The sequence below is a fragment of the Petaurus breviceps genome, unplaced genomic scaffold, assembly GCF_028583685.1.
Source record: "Petaurus breviceps papuanus isolate PSGF00001 unplaced genomic scaffold, PetGlider_PUasm1.0 90424, whole genome shotgun sequence".
In the NCBI taxonomy this organism is placed as follows: Eukaryota; Metazoa; Chordata; class Mammalia; order Diprotodontia; family Petauridae; genus Petaurus; species Petaurus breviceps.
Genome location: NW_027187247.1, coordinates 2,522,430 through 2,542,078, shown reverse-complemented (window position 1 = coordinate 2,542,078; position 19,649 = coordinate 2,522,430). Strand labels below are relative to the sequence as shown.

Here is a 19,649-nt window from a genome sequence, read left to right as displayed (position 1 = left end):
GGTTCCAAAGTCTTTAAAGACATTAAGTCAAATGAAGAGTTCTGGGACACAAATATATAAAAGAAGTTAAATCACCCACTTTTAACCTCATCAGAGGCGTTGTAGAGAGTAGTCATGCTTGAGCAGTTAGGTGGCGCAGTGAATAGAGCACCCGCCCTGGAGTCAGGAGGACCTGAATTCAAATTTGGCCTCAGACACTTGACACTTAACACTTACTAGCTGTGTGACCTTGGGCAAGTCACTTAACCCCAATTGCCCTGCCTTCCCCCCTGAAAAAAGGGGGGGGGAAGAGAGTAGTCATGCTTAAGGTAGGGGTTAGACTAATATTAATAATGGCTAGCATTTACATAGTGTCTACTATGTGCCAGGTGCTTTACAAATATCATTTCATCTGATCCTCACAACAACTAGAAAGCATTATTATTAGACTATTATTAACACATCATCAATTATTATATAACAATAATACTAATTATTATACTAATATTATTTTCATTTTACAGATGAGTAAACTGAGGTTAAGTGACTTGCCCAGGGTCACACAGCTAATAAGTATCTGAAGCAGGATTTGAACTCAGGTCTTCCTGATTCTAGGCACAGTTGCTCTACCCGCTGAAGCACCTAGCTGCCTATGATGGAGCAGATTAACTCTAAGATCTCTTCTCGTTCTAAGAGCTAAGATTCTGTGCCTTACTGAAAAGGAGAAGCAGATTATTAGAGAAATAGTTTTCCATCTTAGTACAGCAGAATTTGATTATGAAGCTGGAATCAAGGGTCAAGCTGGAATCAGGGGAAACTCTCCACGTTGGAAGCTTCCCAAGAAATATCAAGAGGCTGTGAAATTACAGAAGAGAAGACCAGAGCTAGATGGACCGTGGGGATCCTTTTTAGCCAAACCATCTCATTTTACAGATGAGAAAACGAGGGCCAAAGATGTGAAGTGGCAGGTCACCCAGCTACTGAGCAGCCGAGTCAAACTGTTCCCCAAAACTTGCTGTTCTTCCTCTTCCTGAGAAGAAAAAGGACCTGGTCTCTTTTGGTTCAGAAGAAAATCTAAACACTGGGAAATGTAAATGAGGTTAAAAAAACCCCCAAAAAATCCCAGTAAAAGTTATTTTGGAAATATTGCTAGGGAACAGAGAAAGGAAAGAAAGGCATCAGGGGAAGGAGTTGAACTGTTTGAACTAGGATGAGGTCACACCAGGGTCATCCCCTGAAAAACAGCATTTTAGAAGCATTTCAATGCCAACCGAAACCTGACTCCTTTCCCCTTTTTTGTGTCTCTGGACGGACTGCTCATTTCCTTGCTTAAGGATTTAATGCTCATTCTTCTCATGAGTTTGGCTCAGGAGGCCTCACTCGGGGTTGTTTCTGGATTTTCCTTACCTCTCTGGTTTGGGTTACAGTCTCCTGTCTCTAACTTTCTCTATGGCTTGGTCTGTCCTTTCAGCTGCCCCATTTCCCCACTGCCCACTCACCAACTCTTTAGGACTTTTCCCATTTTTTTCCTCCCTAAGTATTGAATCCTCACACCTAAGTTATTTGCCAAGAGAATCATTTCATTTTCTGAATACTTAACCCCACACACCTCTCAACCAAAAGGTTTGGGGCTGGAGAGCAGATGAGATTCTGTTTTGTTGTGTTTCAGACATGTCTGATTCTTGCCCACCCCCTCTGGGGTTTTCTTGACAAAGATATAGAGGTCTGACATTCTCTTTTTCCAGCTCATTTTACAGTTAAGGAAACTGAGGCAAACAGGGTTAAGTGACCTGCCCAGAGTCACACAACTAGTAAGTGTCTGAGGCTGGATTTGAACTCAGGAAGATGAGTCTTTCGAATTCCAGGCCCAGTGCTCTGTGCACTATGGCGCCACCTAGCTGCCCTAAGAATCTGCTTTAGGGAAGAATGAATGAGAGGTAACATGGTATAGAGGATACAGGGTTGGACCTAGAGAGGAAGGTGTGGTTCAAATCCTACCTCCTACTTAAAATTTTTTTTTCTCTTTTTAAATTATTTTTTTTTCCTCTCCTACTTTAAATGTGTGTGACAATGGGTGATTCTTAATTACCCTCAATCTTAGGCAGCTTTCTGAGACTTATTCATGAATCCAAAGTTGGGATGAGGTCTGCTATAGGATCAGAGAGCCAAAGCTGGGAGAGGCTTCAATGTCCATCCAGTCCAACCCACTCATTTTACATATGAGGAAAATGAGGCCTGGGAAAGTAGGAGGAATAGTGGTTTTAGAGTCCTGGATGTAGAGTCATGAAGACCTGAGTTCAAATCCTGTCTCTGACACTTTCTAACTATGTGACCCCAGAAACTCCCTTAACTTCCCTTAGCCTCAGTTTCCAATTCAGGAAAATTGGCATAATAATCAGCTCCTACCTCACATTACTCTTTTGAAGATTAAATATGCTCACACACACACACACACACACACACACACACATATATATATATATATATATATATATATATAATACGCTTTGTGAAACATAAATGCACGATATGTTAACTGTTGTTGTTATATTGCTGTAAATTACTTGTCCAAGGTCATACAGATGGAAAGTATCAGGGGCAGACCTTGTACTTTGGCTCCTGAGTCAGTGTTCGACCCACCTCTGTCTTGCAGTGTAGAGAACTTTGAATAAACAAGGAAAAGAGGAAACAAGAGAGGAAGTGGAAGTGTAAAGAAAGGACAAGGAAAGAAAAGAAAAGTCCTACAAAAATTTTTCTTCCAAAGCTTCAAAAGTCTCAGGTTCACTTACCTCAAGACCATCATGTAGAGGGGATTGTGGGAAACGCAGGCAATCAGCGAGACGAAGGAGATGAGGAAGACGGTGGGGAGTAGGAGGTGGGCACAGGAGATTGGACAGGAGCCCGTCTTTGCTGATGAGGCCGAACCAGGGATGCAGGAGCAGTTGAAATAGGTCTTGAGACATGAACAAAATATCAAAAGAGGAAAAACAAAGTCTATAATTAGTTTAGAAATCATCATCCTTGCAAATGCATGTATCAGTCCTTTCATAATCGGGCATTCTCTGATGATCCCACCACTGGACTAACCAGGGATTTTGACCTTGGATTTACTTCACCTATTGCATAGATAAGGGCAAAAGGTGGATTTTTAATTGTCGACAAGTATTAAATGCCTACTATGCGCCAGGGATACAAGGAAGTAAAAAAACAGTCTCTGCCCTCAATGAGCTCACAGTCTAATGGGGAGACAATGTTCAGCTAAGGCCTTGATGATTTAAGTGTTTAGCTCTTGATGCTATAGAGACCTGTCTCCATTAGTGATAGGTAGAGCCACAGAAGGTTATGGGTACCTAAGACATTGCACTGATGCAGTTCTAGAGACTGAGCACTATCTTGTTGTAGTTTGAGGACACTGGGAATATCTTGGCAGGGTGGCTATGTTGTGCATAGATGCTCCAGGGAAAAGCAGTACTCTCATGAAAGGAAGGAAGGAAGAGAGGAAAGAAAGGAGGGAAGGAGGAAGGAAGGCAAGAAATAAGGGAGGGAAAAAGGAAGGAGAGAGAATGAAAGAAGGAATAAAGGAGGGAGAGAAGAAGGGAAGGAGGGAGGAAGGAAGGCAAGAAATAAGGGAGAGAAGGAGGGAGAGAGAGAATGAAAGAAGAGAAGGAATGAAGGAGGGAGAGAAAGAAGAAGGGAAGGAGGGAGGAAGGAAGGCAAGAAATAAGGAAGGGAAGAAGGAGGGAGAGAGAGAATGAAAAGAAGAGAAGGAATGAAGGAAGGAGAGAAGGAAGAAGGGAAGGAGGGAGGAAGGGGGGAGGAAGGCAAGAAATAAGGGAGGGAAGAAGGAGGGAGAGAGAGAATGAAAGAAGGGAAGGAATGAAAGAGGGAGAGAAGGAAGAAGGGAAGGAGAGAGGGGTAATTGAGGAGAGAGGGAGAAGGAAGAAAAGAAGAAAGGAAGGAAGCATTTATTAAGTATCCACTAGGTGCCAGACACTCTGCTTTACAACTCTAGGAGGGAAGTGATATTTTTATCCCCATTTCACTGTTAAGGAAACTGAGTCAGGATCACACAGCTAATTAAAATGTCTGAGGCCAGATTTTAATTCAAGTCTTCCTGACTCCAGGCCCAGTGCTCTCTCCACTGTATTCTGCCCATCTAGCTGCCTCTTTGTACTAGGAGGAACATTGGATTTGTGCATCAGTTGAGCTGGTTTAAACTTTCATTCCTCCATTTGTTATTTACATTTAAGGAAGCCATTTTATTTCTCTGAGTCTCAGTTTCCTTCACATCAAATCCCATGGCTATACTGTTACTAGGGGATAGAAAAACAACCCCAGAGTCAGGAAGATCTGGATTCAAGTCTTGCTTCTGACAAATACTATCTGTGTGACTTGACTGAACCATTTACCTTTCCAGGACCCTGAGCTACCCTCTAAGAAGAGAAGTTGCAGAGAACCTGCCAATCTGACTTGGTAGATGGAGCTGGGTCTCCAGTTCTGTCTACTAGGGTAGAGCTAGGTGGTACAGCGGATAGAGAACTGGCCCTGGAGTCAGAAGGACCTGAGTTCAAATCCAGCTTCAGAAGTCACTTAGCCCTGATTGCCTCAAAAGAAAAGAGAGACAGAGAAGGTCCCTCTACTAATAAAATCATCGATCCAATACCATCCCGAGTTGTGAGAATTAAATGAAAAAATATCTAGGAAAGGCCTTTGCAACTCCAAAGCCTGACAGAAACCTAAGGCATCATCATCTTCATTCTCTTTGGAGTCCCTGCTATCCCTTACCACTTGTTTTGGATTCGCGGAGCTGATGTTGAATTCCATGCAACCAGCATGACAGGGGGAGATATACTCTATCCCATTGGAACCACAGATGGGGTGGAAGATGGAATCAGGACAAGAGCAATCCTTGCGACATTCTAGTGGTGCCCGACTTATAGAACTTGGTGTTCTGCCAAGAAAACAGGAATAAAACAGAGCAAAGCAAAACAAAGTACCCAACAACTCACTCTCCGTGGCCTCTACCAAAAAAACCCTCCTGCCCTTTGTGAGTTCTCAGCCTGTCTATTATCCCTGTCTTTGTTTATCTTGGGTGGTTGCCATACTGGATTCTGTCCAATGCAGAGAGGCAGCATGGCATAGAGGACATTGGATTTGGAATCGGGAAGATGCAGGCTCAAATCCCCATATCAGGCATTTACCAGGTAGGTTACCCTGGTTGGACCTCATGACCTCTTAGATCCTTCCCAGCTCTAAATCATGAATAGACAATGAATATGCTACTTGGTCTTTGCACTCATCCTTGTTGGTACCTATGCATTTATATCCCTATTGGATATCCCGTTCCCTAGCTGGATAGCCCTGCAGAGTTGGAAAACTGTGGTCTGTAAACCTATGACACCCAAAGATCCATGGGAGAGAAGACAAAGTCCCAAATAACTGATCTTCATGGGGAAAATCATATTGAAACCATAATTCTTTCTTTCTTACCCAAATGAGCACACACTCCTTCTTTCCTTCCTTTTTCTTTCTTCCTTCCTTCCTTCCTTCCTTCCTTCCTTCCTTCCTTCCTTCCTTTCTTCCTTCCTTCCTTCCTTCCTTCCTTCCTTCCTTTCTTTCCCTTCCTTCCTTCCTTTCCTTTCTTTACTCCTTCCTTCCTTTCTCTCTTTGTCTCTCTCTCTTCTTTCTTTTTCTCTCTCTTTTCTTATCTGTCTATCTCTCTTCTATCTATTATCTGTCTGTCTTCTATCCATCTATGTATCTATGTTTTATTATCTCAATTTATCATTAAATTTTTCTTTTGGACATGAATATTTATACATTTTACATGAGAAACTGTGGTTTCTCTATAGGGTCATCATTAGCTAATTCATTGTTTTCTGGGTAGGGGAGAGGTAAATGGGTATAGAGAAGTATGATAGCTTGACTGTTTAATAACTACTCACCTGCTCTCCCATGGAAGTGAGGAGAATATGTCAGTATTTCCCAAACTGCTTTTCCATTCATAATGCCCCCATGAATTTAATGAGATGCTGGGATGTGCCAGGGAGCGTCCCCTAATCTGTATCCAACAACATTTTAAGACACATACACACACATGTATGCAAAGCAGCCAGTCTCTGTCCTTTCCTCACCATAGCTACTTCAGCCCTAAACATAGTGAAAGGAACCCCAGGATGCTGGGATGCACCCAAACCATCTCTGTAAAGTGCTCGTAGAGCCCAACAGTTTGACTGGGGAAGAGCTTGGTTCACAGAGGGAAACAGTGGGATATTCTGAACAAATAACAAAGAATGCTGATTCCATTCATTGGACCTACCTTGTATGTATTTATTTTCAGGGACAGAGATAGCAAAATCTAGGGACTTCTCTATAAGGCTGCACTAAAGGGCTCTGAGCACATGGCAGGCCCTCGATGAATTCATGTTGAATTGAATGATTGAATGCATGTTAGGCAGTATAATTCAAGGGGGGTGATATGGAAGGGGTACAGTCTCAGGAATGACTGGAGCTGGGTTCAAATCTCATCTCTGAGGCTTGTTGACTGTGTGGGCTTGGACAAGCCACTTAACCTCTCTAAACCTCAATTTCTTAATCTGTTAAATAAGAAGGTGGATCTAGAAAGTCTAAGAGGAACTTGTAGCTCTGTACCTATGACCCTAATCTTTTGTATGTTGTATCAAAACAGAGGTGTCAAACTCAAGATCTGAAGGCTGACTGCACTCCCTCCTACTGTTCCCTGGCTGTCACCCAAAACAAGACTGTGTTATCTGTCCTCCAAGTGAGACAGCCAGATTGAAATGCAATTTGTTGTTCAGTTCTGTACAACTCTTTATGGCCCAGTTTGGGGTTTTCTTGACAGAAATACCGGAGTGGTTTGGCATTTCCTTTACTAGCTCATTTTACAGATGAGGAAACTGAGGCAAACAAGGTTAAGTGACTTGCCCAGGGTCACACAGCTAATAAGTGTCTGAGGCTAAATTTGAGTTCAGGAACATGAGTCTTCCTGACTTCAGGCCCAGCACTCTAATCATTGTGTCGCCTCACTGCCCAAAATGTAATTAGGAAATTGAAAAATAATAATAATAATACAATGAAATATAGATGTTAATTTGTGGTTTTCCAAGTCAATAAGCAATCTATAGTAGTTGTTTTCTATTTGAGTTTGGCATCACTGCATCAAATGGTTACCATGGAAATCTTATATTCAGATTTCATAGAAATTTATCGAAATTTTCATGGAATTTCATGGAAATGGAGATATTCAATTCAATTTAGCAAGCACGTATATACAAAGCACTGTGTTCGGCATTGGAGAAGATAAAAGCATTAGATAAAACAGTAATACACTTAATTAGATATGACCAATATACATATAATTAAAATGCAAAATAATACATAAATGTATAAGAAAGATGAAGAAATAATAAACCCATACATATGAGTCCTGATGGGCAGCTAGGTGACACACAGAATAGAGCATTGGGAGTGGAGTCAGGAAGACCTGAGTTCAAACCTGGCCTCAGACACTTATGAGCTGTGTGACCCTAGGTAAGTCACTTAACCCTGTTTGCCTCAGTTTCCTCTTCTGTAAAATGAGCTGGAGAAGGAAAAGGCAAACCCACTCCAGTATTTCTTCCAAGAAAACCCCAGATGGGGTCACAAAGAGTCAGACACGACCATAAATGACTGAAGAACAACAAATATGAGTCCTGATAATGGAAAGGTCATGAAAGTCTCAGGGAAGGAAAAATTAAGGAAAATTTCCTGAAGGTGGTCACATTTGAACTAGGTTTCTAAAGGCAGCATGGTACAATAAGAAAAAAAAAATAAATGGCTTTGGAGTCAGAGGGCCTGGATTCAAATTCTGCCTCTGAAACTACTTCCATATCCTTGGGCAAGTCATTTAACCTCTCTGGGCCTCAGTTTCCACATCTGTAAAATGAGGAGGTTGAATTAGATGGCCTCGGAGATCCCTTCCTGCTTTAAATCTGCAATCCTGTTACTGGTTGTCATGGGAATGGGAATCTGAAGATCTTCCCTGCCCCTTGGCCTTTTGATAGGCTAAAGTGAATCTGAGAACCTTCGCTGATTTGAAAATATACTCTGCCCCCTAATAGGCTGAATGTGGTCACATGGAGTCTGTGGCAGGAGGCTGTTTTTCAGAAATGCCCACACTTTGTTACTTTGTGATTGGGCAGTGGGTCAAGAGGGTTGTGACATTCTCTGGTCCAGGAGAAGGCTTTACCTGATGTGAGGTTTTGTTTTGGGGCTCATTTTGAGAAATGTTGTATGCTTTGATCAGATGAGAGACTCTGGGCAGCCGTTGCCCCCTGGCTTTGAAAACCCAGATGAGGGCGCTTCCCTCTCTGGTAACTGGCTAGGTATGGATGTAATGGTCAGGCAGCTGGAAGCCTGTCTGCTGAATTGTGTTATTTTCTCTTGTAACCTGTTTATATTCTCTGATTTTCAGGGTGCTGCCATTTTCCCCTGAACTAGGTAAATGATATGTGTTTGACTAAAGTAAGATTGTTGACCCATTTTGAATTGCTTTCCTTTAGAAAAGCAGATCTAGGAACCTGTGCTAGCAGCCATCTTGGATATGCTAGGGTGCTTGCTGCTACAACTGGTAAGACCTCAACAGGTAGGAAGGAGAAGGGAGAGTCAGGAGGATACTCTTTGTGACTCTGTATGGAGTTTTCTTGGCATAGCTACTGGAATGGTATGTTATTTCCTTCTTCAGCTCATTTTACAGATAAGAAAACTGAGGCAAACAGGGTTAAGTAAATTAATTGTCCAGGGTTACATAGCTAGTAAGTATCTGAGGCTGGATTTGAACTCAGGTCTTCCTGACTCCAGGCCCAACACTCCATCCACTGCCCTACCTAGCTGCCCCTGTCTGGCACATAGTAAGTGCTAAATCAATACTTACTAATTGCCAAATGACTGTGCCAGAGGCACAATTTGACCCTGACAGACCTGGATTCTCATATGTGTTTCTACATTCAATCTGTTGCTATATGTTGCTTTGGTTGAAGTATATGAGAAAATTCAGCCTCATGCAGCTCTCCCAGGAAGAATCTTGAAGATCCCCAGGATTCCAGAAACTGCCCTCTGAGAATCACTTGGAACATTAACTAAACCTAGAACATAGCTAAATCGGTTCTTGATAAATGTTTGCTGAATTGATCACTGCTTTTATTGAATGTCTGACTGATGTCTTCTGGCCTGTCTCAAGCTGTTTGTCTCATTTCTTCTCAAACACTCACAGTTACTGCCATCAACACTGCACTGAGACCAAATAAAGACTGCTCTCTGGTTTCACTTCCTAGGAATCTGTTTGCTAATTTGAGTCATTAATTGCTAATAGTTCACTATGGCTACCAGATTACTTTTTTTTATTCTTTTTATTTTTTAAAGCAATTGGGGTTAAGTAACTTGCTTAAGGTAACACGGCCAGTTATTTATGGGTGTGGTGCTGAGTATCTGAGCCCATATTTGATCCCCAGGTCATCCCGACACTGGAGCTGGTGCTCTTACTCACTGAGCCACCTGGCCGCCCCTTACCAGATTACTTTTAACCTTACATCTGGTTAATTCCTCATCCTGCAGACCTACAGTTAGAAGCTAAAACAGAAAGAAAAAGGAAACAGTAGTGAAAGGAGTAGAGAAAAGAGTTCTGAGCCTGGAGTCAGGAAGACTCATCTTCCTGAGTTCAAATCTGACCTCAGACACTTAGTAGTTGCATGACCCTGGGCAAGTCACTTAACCCTGTTTGCTTTAATTTCCTCATCTGTAAAATGAGCTGGAGAATGAAAAGGCAAATCACTCTAGTGTCTTTGCCAAGAAAATCCCAATGGGGTAACAAAGAGTCAGGCATAACTGAGAATTACCAAATGACAACAACAAAGAATAAGGAAAATAAATTTACCACCTGTGTATGACCTTGGGCAAATCACCTCACCTGACTGGGTCTCAGTTTTCCCATCTATAAAATCAGGGAGCTGGACTCAATGACCTCTAAGATTCCTTCCAACTTTAAATCCAATGATAATAATAATAAAATAATAATCATTTACATTCTAATGGCACTTTAAGGTTTGCAAAATACTTCCCTCAAAATAATACTGTGATGTAGCTAGGGAAACCAATATTACCCCCATTTTACAGGTGAGGAAACAGTTGGCCTGGTTAAGTAACTTGCCCATGGACATTCATCAAGGAAGTAGAAGAGTTGGAGCTGAAACTCGTCTCCTATGCTCCAGGGCTCTCTCCACCACACAGTACCAAGAGAAGGAAAAGATCAATAAACGACTTTGACCAGAGAACCAACTCTCTAGACAATCCTTGGACTCCGTTCTTCTTTGTCTCTGACTCCATGTTACCTTGCTGAGTTAACCTCCGCAATGGTGGGTGTAGAGCAACCCATGAAGAACAAGGAAATGCAGAGTGTCATGGAGATAGTGAGAATGACTGTAGCCACACGGGGGATGGCTTGAACGGAGAAAACAAAACGTTTCATGAGGATGCCCCCAAAAAGCATCCCCAAGGCAGCTGCTGGGAGGTTCACAGCACCTGTGAGTGAGAAATGACAATAATCATAATGACAGTAATGACTTTTACATGAATACAGGAGAGATGGTGTGGCAGTGGTAAGGGAACTGAAATGAGAATCAAGAAGACCATGAAATCGTAAATCTAGTATACTATTTTAAAGATGAAGAAACTGAGGGTCAGAGAGGCCCGATGACATGCTTGCCCAGAGACACATAACTAGTAAGTTTCTGAGGCAGAATTCAAACTCAGGCTTTCCGGACTCCAATTCTTGTGTGTTACTCACTATGCTTTGTTGTTGTTTAATCCTTCAGGTATGTCTGTCTCTTGGACAGACCATTGCACACCAGGTCCTTCTATCCTCCACTAAATCTCAAAGTCTGTCCCAGGTCATCATTGTTGTTTCCATGACACTCTTGATCTATCTTATCCTCTGCTGTCCCCTTTTCCTTTTGCCTGCTATCTTTGCCAACATCAGGGACTTTTCTCATGAGTCCCGTCTTCTCATTATGTGGCCAGAACATTTAAACTTCAGCTTCAGTATTTGACCCTAGCTGCCATAAGAGGGGTCCTTAGCCCCAGAAAATAAATCAGGTGTGAAGAGGAGACAGAGTAACAGCTAGGTCCCTGGCTTCAATCGTTTTAGAGACCTCCAAAGTTTTAAAAATCCAAAGATTTTTATTCAGTAGTCTATTCAAGGGTTACAGTATCATTATCTATTGTATTTAAAAAAAAAAGTTTGTGCTGTTTGCAGGTAGTCAGTAAAACATGTTTTGTCAATTCCTTAGATTGGAAGCTCTCTGAGGACAAGAGTTTTTTTCTTGTGTCTCTCTGCTATCTTTCCAAAGCACAAAGTATAGATCAGTCAATTCCAAGCACAAAAGAGAGAGGGGCACAACCACTGTTTAATAATGCAAATCACTTGCATTAGAATCACATATTTTTTAAGGTGGAGGGGACCTTTGAGTCCTGGGTTCGAATTCTGATTCTTGCTACTTTGACCCTTAGGAAAGTGATCTAACTTATCTGGGCATCACTTCTCTCATTTGCAAAACCAAGCAGTTGAACTTGATAACTTCAAAGATTTCTTCCAGAGCTAAATCTAAGAGTCTACCTTCTTCATCTTACAGATAAAGACACAGACATGGAGAGGTGAAACTATTTTTTCCAAATGGCTACCGAGTAGCCAAGAAAAACCTGGTCTTTTGACTCTGATGCATTTGTTTGGCTAGCTGGTTCTTAAGTGTGTTCTTAAGCCTTTGGAAATGCTGATTTTCTGACAGGTTTGAGTCTTTGGGGAGACAAGGAAAGTGAGTAGTTCTATTACATAAAACTGAAAAGGTTTTGTACAAACAAACCTAATGCTGTTAAAATTAGATGGGGAACAGTAAAATGGGCGAGAGAATCTATGCAGTAAGTTTCTCTAACAAAGATCTGATATCTAAGATATATAAGGAACTGATTCTAATATATGAGAGTAAATGTCATTCTCCATTAGATAAATGGTCAAAGAATATGAACTGGCAGTTTTTCAAAGGAAGAAATCCAAGCTATCAACAACCACATGGAAAATGTTCCAAATCACTACTTGTCTGGCATCCTTTAAGTCCCAGTTAAAATCCCATTTTTTACAGGAAGACTTTCCTAATCCTTCTTAATTCTAGCACCTTACCTCTGTTCATTTTTTCCTATTTATCCTGTATATAGCTTGCTTTATATGTATTTGTTTGCATGTTGTCTCCCCCTTTAGACTGTAAAACTTTTGAGGGTAGAGACTGTCTTTTATTTCTCTTTGTATCCCCAAGGCTTGGCATAGTGCCTGACATAGTAGGAGTTTACTGAATGTTTATCAATTGATTGAATAACTAGTAATAAGAAAAATACAAACTAAGACTACTGTGAGTTTCTACGTCACCTCCACCAGAAAAAAATGACAATTGGAGGGGTTGTAGTAAAACAGGAACATTAATATACTATAGATGAAGTAGTTATGTAGTCTATCTATTCTGGAAAGCAATTTGGAATTGTATGAAACTAAGGACTTCCCTTCGACCCAGTGATGCCACTAACAGGCCTCTATATTCCCAAAAAGATTAAAGGAAGGGAAGGAGCTACATTTACAAATATATTTAGAATAGTTCTTTTCCCAGTGGCAAGGAACTGAAAACTAAAATGTGCCTGTCAGTAGAGGAATAGCTAAACAAATTGGAGTAGATGGATGTTATGGGGTACGTTATGCTGTAAGAAATAATGAAAGGGATGGTTTCAGACAAACCTTGAAGACTGGTCTGAACTGATGCAGAGTAAAGTGAGTGGGACCTAGAGAGCAATTTATGCAATAACAACATTATAAAGAAGGAAAAAAAAATTGAAGGACTTGAGAACTCTGATCAATTCAATGACCAAGCCACGACTCCAAGACTAATGATTCTATACACTAGCTCCTCACCTCCTGACAGAAAGGTAATGAACCCAAGGCGCAGAATGAGATTTTCAGACATGGCTAATGTAGGGATTTGTTTTGCTTTTTTCCTTCTGCTTATCTGATACAAGAGTTCTTTTTGTCTTTCTTTCAAATGGGGATGGGGGTAGAGTTGGGCATGGAATGGAAAGCTATCAATGAGGTTACCAAAATGGGGTGGGGGGAGAAATGTAAGAGAAGCTAGTCATTGAGACATTTTTAAAAATGCATAATAAAGAATAGAGTGAAAGTCAATAGGGAACAGACAAGGAGGACAGTTTAGAAGGTAACTTGCTGAATGGATTATGTGCCTAAAAACAAAAGCAAGTTAATTATAAATCAGATTTGTGGCTTCATGGATGGTCCTATTTTTCTGTTTTGCTTTGTGTATGGAAGTGCTCACTACATTTAATGTCGGTTAACTTAGGCATTTTTAAAAATCACAAAAGAAATAGCAAAATGACATGAAAAGTGAACAATGTTTTACCAGTTCTAAATTATATTCCATCTTCCCCTGTGACTGTTCTGATGGTCACACCCCTCTTGAAGGCTATCTAAATTCCAATGTATGCCCAGCCTCTCTGAGGGTCATAGGGTGGGGAGGAAGTCTCCTTATAACCTCCACCCAGGCAGGAAAAGGAAACTTCTCAGACTGAAGACTTTTGACTAGAAAGGGTTGGGGTCCCAGAGTCTGCATGGCTCAGGCCTTTCCTGATTGCTAACTAGGAAAGAGGTCCTTAGGGTTCTTTCCTCTCATAAATTCCTCACCCTCATTTTTTTTTCTTTAATGTGGCATTACACATTTTCGCTGTATTATCAGTCCCTTGCTCTGGAGCCCCTCCCTTACAATCAAGGACCATTTCCAAGTTCTTGGCACCATAGTTTTTGGAACTCACCGATGAGAAAGTTGGCATAGGCTGCAGTGGTGCCGTATTGTTTCTCCAGGAATTTGTTGAGGAAAGTGGAGAGGCCAGCGATGACTGAGGAGAAGCTGCACTGTGTTATGACCACCAAGACAAACAGGGGGTTCATGAGAAGTCCCAAGAAAATGCGGGGAAACCCTGAGAACAAACATACATATATGCCAGGTCCTAATCTCTCAAATAAAGCATTTGGGGGCTTTTATTGTGTTATTATTGTTGGTTTGGTTTTTTTTTTTTAAAGAGGATTATGATGAGAGAGGCAATGTGGTCTGTTAGATGGCATGTTGGCCTCAAAGTCAGGAGAACCTGGATAAAAGTCTTTCCTTTGACACATTCTGGTTGTGTGACCCTGGATATATTATTTAACTCTCTGTCCCCAAGCAACCTTCTAAGACTAAAAGCTACAAAGCAGAAATCAGCTTTGGTGAAGGGAATTCTCAGGATCCATCCTATCTTCCTCCACCAAAAAACCAAAACCTACAAGAGAATATTTTATCCTCCTAATTCCATCTTCCATTCTCTTCTTTTTAAAATGGCAGACAGTTTTCTTTTTCTTTTTGGCTTTTTTTTTTTTGGAGGGAGGAAGGTACGGCAATTGGGGTTAAGTGACTTGCCCAAGGCCACATGGCTAGTTTTTGTCTGAGTGTCTGAGGCCGAATTTGAACTCAGGTCCTCCTGACTCCAGGGCTGTTACTCTATTCAGTGCACCACCTAGCCACCCCGATGGTTTTATTTTCAAGAAAGGAAAACTGAAGCACTGCACAGTTCATTGACTCAGCCAAAATGGAAAGAACTAGAAAAATTCCATCTCCTAGCATGTTCAAAATCATGCTGGATTTGAAGTCAGGGTGCAGACAAATAACATCAATAACTGACACGGAAACATGTCTCATGCAACTGGAGCCGTCTGCCCTTCTTCAACTAGTAAGTGGATGGTGCTGCTCCTTGTAACAGCAGAGTAAATAGAATGAGGTCGATGGATTCAGTTCATTTTGACAGGCCAGATGGATTTGAATTTCTCTGCAGGTTTGGGCTTGAATCTAGGGCTCCTCGTTCCCTATTGAAAAATTTTTCCTGTGGAATCAAAACAGCTTCCAGAAAAGAATCCTTTACCTGAGTTTCAGGGACTCTATTGGCTTCAGAAGCTGGGGTACCATGGTGAGTGCGGGGTTTCAGACCACCTGCCCTCACTCCATCACAGCTCACACCAATACCTTCCCCTCATCCCCAAAGGAAGGAGCCGCCCTCCTGCCATCCCACATTCCACTGAAAGCATTAGAAAATGCAACAAAGAGTTTGAGATTTTTACGTTTAATGAAATCTGTCATGGAGTCTTTGGGCTTGGTTTCCATCTTCCTCATCTCCTCCGCTGAAGCACTGGATATCTGATGAGCAAAGAAAAAGTCTTTAAAGGTTGACCAACTCCCTGGGCTGCTACCTCTTCCAGAGAGCTGCCCACCAGGGCTGGTAGGATGGTACTTTCCTAAGGCTCCCCACCCCCAAACTTCATTTCTCCTGGCCACCCAGGATGCTCACCTTAAATAAACAGCAATTCTAACCTATGATTCACTTCACTTAACATTATTATGACAGTATTCTAATGCCTCACTCTGGTTATAAAAGGCACCAAGCTGATGAGTCAAAGGATGCCGATTTACATATTATTTCACAACAAATTTGCATGTAATTAATGCCTAAATCAGACGTGTGCTCATAAATATTTAACAACTGGCTCTATGAAAAGCATGACACTAAAGTGCTTTTCTTTTAAAAGTTTAATTTGCAGTATTAACATTTTCTCTATCACTTTATGTCTAGACAATCAAGAAAACAATAAATTAAGCCTTTAATTTAGCCTTTGATAACTTCAGAGGTGTAAATCTTTACAATAAAAATTTAACAATCAGCTCTCCAGACAGTTTGAGTCAACGCCAGCATACTGTCAACATATACTCTCCCATTAGCCCATTTCTCTTCCATCTGTCATGGCTTCACTTTTTCACAGGAAAAATTCCATGATCCTTTAGCTTCTGTGATACTATGTTCTAAACGCACTGATTTTGAATTCTCTTTTGCTCCCCTAAATCTTAAGTCTTTGTGCTCAATCTTGCTGTCTCTGCCTCAGTTTCTCTATCTCCCTCTGTTTCTCATCTCATTGGGACCTCTTCCTCTTGATGGTAGTTGGTGGCTTTCTCAAGGTTCTGTCCTAGGCTTTCTCTCCACTCTCCCCTTACCAATCTCATTGCTCACCTACATGGCTTTAATTATCAGCTGGGTTGATGTCTCTCAAATCCATTCTTTAGCCCTGTCCTTTTAATCTTTCTCTACTCTCCTGCCTCTGGAAGACTACAGAGGACCTCCAGGTGCATAAGACTCTGAGTGTCAAACGATGGAGCTTCTCCCCTCTCCTGCCTTTCCTACTTCCCCCCCCCCCTCTAAAAAAGCCCTTCCCATCTTGCCCACCTCCTCAGCCCTGTCTCAGGCACATGACCTTGGGGTTACCATTCTTCCCCTTCTCTATCCCCAATGTTATTAATTAATCCTACCATTTCTTCTACTACATCCTCTGGATTCCTCCCTTGGACCATGTTTCCAGTCATTATAAGGACCTCATCAGATCATGGTTGGATTCAATTTAATTCGATAAATATTTGCTAAGTGCCTATATGTGCCAGACACTGTGCTAAGACTCGACCAAGGCCTAGGTTTTTGGCTTTTAATTTTCTTCAGCTCTAGTACAGACTACAAAATACTGATGAAGTAATCTATCCCAAATGTCATTTTTATCCCATTGCCCCTTCCTAAGAATCTTCGAGTTCTCTGTGGCTTAAAATGGGACAAAGTTTAGACTCCAATGAAAACTCAAGGACCTCCATCAACTCTCTCTTTCCAACCTCATCTCTAATTCCCAAAATATTCCCTGTGCCCCAGGAGGGACCATCTGCTCATTATTCCCCAACCCAACCCACTAAAACTCATGTTCTTCCAAAATAAATAAATAAATAGATAGATAGGAATAAATAAGTAAATATTTGTAAATTTATAATATTTGTAAATATATAATATACAAAATAGAAATATAAAATTTATAAATATATAATATTTATAAATAGAAATAAATAAATAAATTAGGGTCAACTAAGTGGTGCAGTGAATAGAGCACCTGGCCCTGGAGTCAGGAGGACCTGAGTTCAAATTTGGCCTCAGACACCTGACACACTTACTTAGCTGTATGACCTTGGGCAAGTCATTTAACCCCAATTGCCCTGTCTTTCCCCCTCTAAAAAGACCAAAGAATAAAAATAAATAAATAAAACTCATGCTGACTTCTGATTCTAGAATGCCCTCCTCCTCCTCTACCCACTCACTACCACCACTCCCATCCAGATCAAGGCCTGGCTCACCACTGAGGATCCCTGACAGGGGCCACTCTCACTTCAATGTGCTATGATTTAAGGGAGAATGAAAGGCACTCTGCCCCAAAGACAAAGACCTCCTTATGTCTCAATGCCTCTGTTTCCTCCTCTCTAAAGTGAAGGTGTTGGACCCGACAGATGATCTCTGATGTCTCTTCTAGCCCTGGCTTTCCATGATTCTCTCTCTTACTCTTACTACTCTTGCCTCTCTGGGAGCGGGGAACATATTTTGTAATTATCAGTCCTTAACATTCTAGTTTAAACTAGTCTATAATGAGACTGGACAGGACCTCAAAGGTGATCTAGAAAGTCTTGAACTACTTGTTTTACAGGGAAGGAAACAGAGGCCCAGAGAAAGGACTGACTTGTCCAAGGGCAAATAAGCAAGTGGCAGAGTAGGACCGAGAACTCAGGGCTTCTGGCTCTTTCTAGTGATTTTTATATTACTCTATAATACAATGACCTCTCCTAATTCCAGATGATGATAACTAATAATATTTAATATTCATATTATGTACAGGCACTGTGCTAAGAGCTTTATTATCTCATTTTATCCTCACAACAACCCTAGGAGGTAGGTGTTATTATTATCTTCATTTTACAGGTTAGGAAAGTGAGTCAAACAGAGTTTAAATGACTTTCCCAGGGTCACACAGCTAGTAAATACCTAGGGCTAGATTTGAACTCAGGTCTGCCTAGCACTCTATTCACTGGACCACCTAGCTGCCTCTAACTAGTCAAATAACTAGCTTCTCACTTTAGCAGGGTTCTGAAGGGATGGCAACGGGGACAGGTAGGTTTTGAAGGGGAGATGGATACTGAAAAAAAAGAGGACTTGTGTTAGGGATGGGGTGGGGTAGAGGTGAGCAATTTAACTATTTCATGGTCTGGGATGAAAGTCATGTTTTTACGACACACTGCCCTATATTTATAGTTCATATATCACTTTTTATGTTCTCTAGTTTTGTGTGTCCATATCTTCTTTATCCAACTAGACCAAAGCTTATGCTTCCTTTATATTTGCCGTGGTACCCAGTGGCATTCGATAAATACTGATTCTTGAATGAAATGCATTCATTTCCTGACTTTGTAATCTTCCTTCTTGTAGATGGTTTTATTCCCTTTTCCTCCTTCTTCCCCTTATTTCTTGCCCCCTGAATCCCTATTCTTTTCTCTCAAGAGCAATTGGTCTCATCTCCCTACTCTTTTATTCTTGAGTTCCTCAGATCCCTGTGGGTCATAGTAGATCATTTCAACCTGAAAATTCCTTATTCGGAAGATGGGAAGAGGTGTGTGTGTGTGTGTGTGTGTGTGTGTGTGTGTGTGTGTGTGTGTGTGTGTGTGTGTGTCGGGAGGGTGGAGAGGGAGAAAAACAGAGCAGAGAGGTGATGAACTTAATTTCTGACAGCTTCATGTATCTATAGGCAGTGTACCAGTCTAACTTCAGCCATGCCTATGCCACTGAGGGTCTCTGCTATGTTGCATTTTGGAGCTGCCCAAACTGTAAAGCAGGTAATTGTCAGAGGTCACCCATTCCCAGTAACGGAGAGGGAGAAGAGGATGTTTGTCGAAAGGGAGTGTGGGTGTGGAGGTAGATAAGAGGGTGACTAGGTCTAAGAGAACTTGTTAATTTTTTCCATTATTCTCTATCAGTCCCTTGGAGAGAAAGTCACATCCTCTTTGAGTCTTACCTTCTTTCCTCTGGGCATGCTTCTTGGGAAGAAAAAAAATGGGAAGGAGACAATGACCAAGCAGCCTGAGGAGATGAGTAGGCCCAGCCACCAGGCTCCGATCCATCGGGGATCTCCAGGGCTCAGGTTCACAGCAGCTGGAGAGAAGTAATTAACAATAACAGTAACGATGATGATGATGATGGTGTTCATAATAGTAACTAATATTCACATAGTGCTTTAAGATTTGTAAAGTGCTTTACAATGGTAACTAATCTGACCCCCACCAACAACCTTGTGAGGTAGGTCTTACTATTATTTCCATTTTACAGATAAGGAAATTAAGGCTAAATGTCTTGCCCAGAGTCATCCACCTAGGGGGTGTCTGAGGTAGAATTCAAACTCAGGTCATCTTGACTCCAAGTACCGCACTCTTACCACTATGCCAACTAAGACACTCATATTTCCTACCTTATTAGCAAAGAAACTCCTCTCCCAAGGGGTCCCAAATCTCAGATGAATCTGTTGGCTCCTCAAAAGAGAGAAAAGTAACCCTGCTTCCTAGATTTGCACTTTTAGCTAGATAAATGAGGCTGTGGGAAGAGATAGCAAAATACAGTGGAGAGAACTCTTCAATCTGGGGTCG

At 41.4% G+C, this 19,649-nt stretch overlaps 1 protein-coding gene across 1 annotated transcript in view; it reads right to left on the bottom strand.

The window, feature by feature from the left end:
* The window catches only part of SLCO2A1 (solute carrier organic anion transporter family member 2A1), a 151,919-nt gene that overhangs the window by 20,561 nt on the left and 111,709 nt on the right, over nucleotides 1-19,649 (bottom strand). The window contains 6 exon segments of the mRNA XM_069108716.1: nucleotides 2,769-2,932; nucleotides 4,765-4,930; nucleotides 10,365-10,554; nucleotides 13,891-14,055; nucleotides 15,227-15,302; nucleotides 19,025-19,161. Coding sequence (XP_068964817.1) covers nucleotides 2,769-2,932; nucleotides 4,765-4,930; nucleotides 10,365-10,554; nucleotides 13,891-14,055; nucleotides 15,227-15,302; nucleotides 19,025-19,161 — 898 coding nt within the window.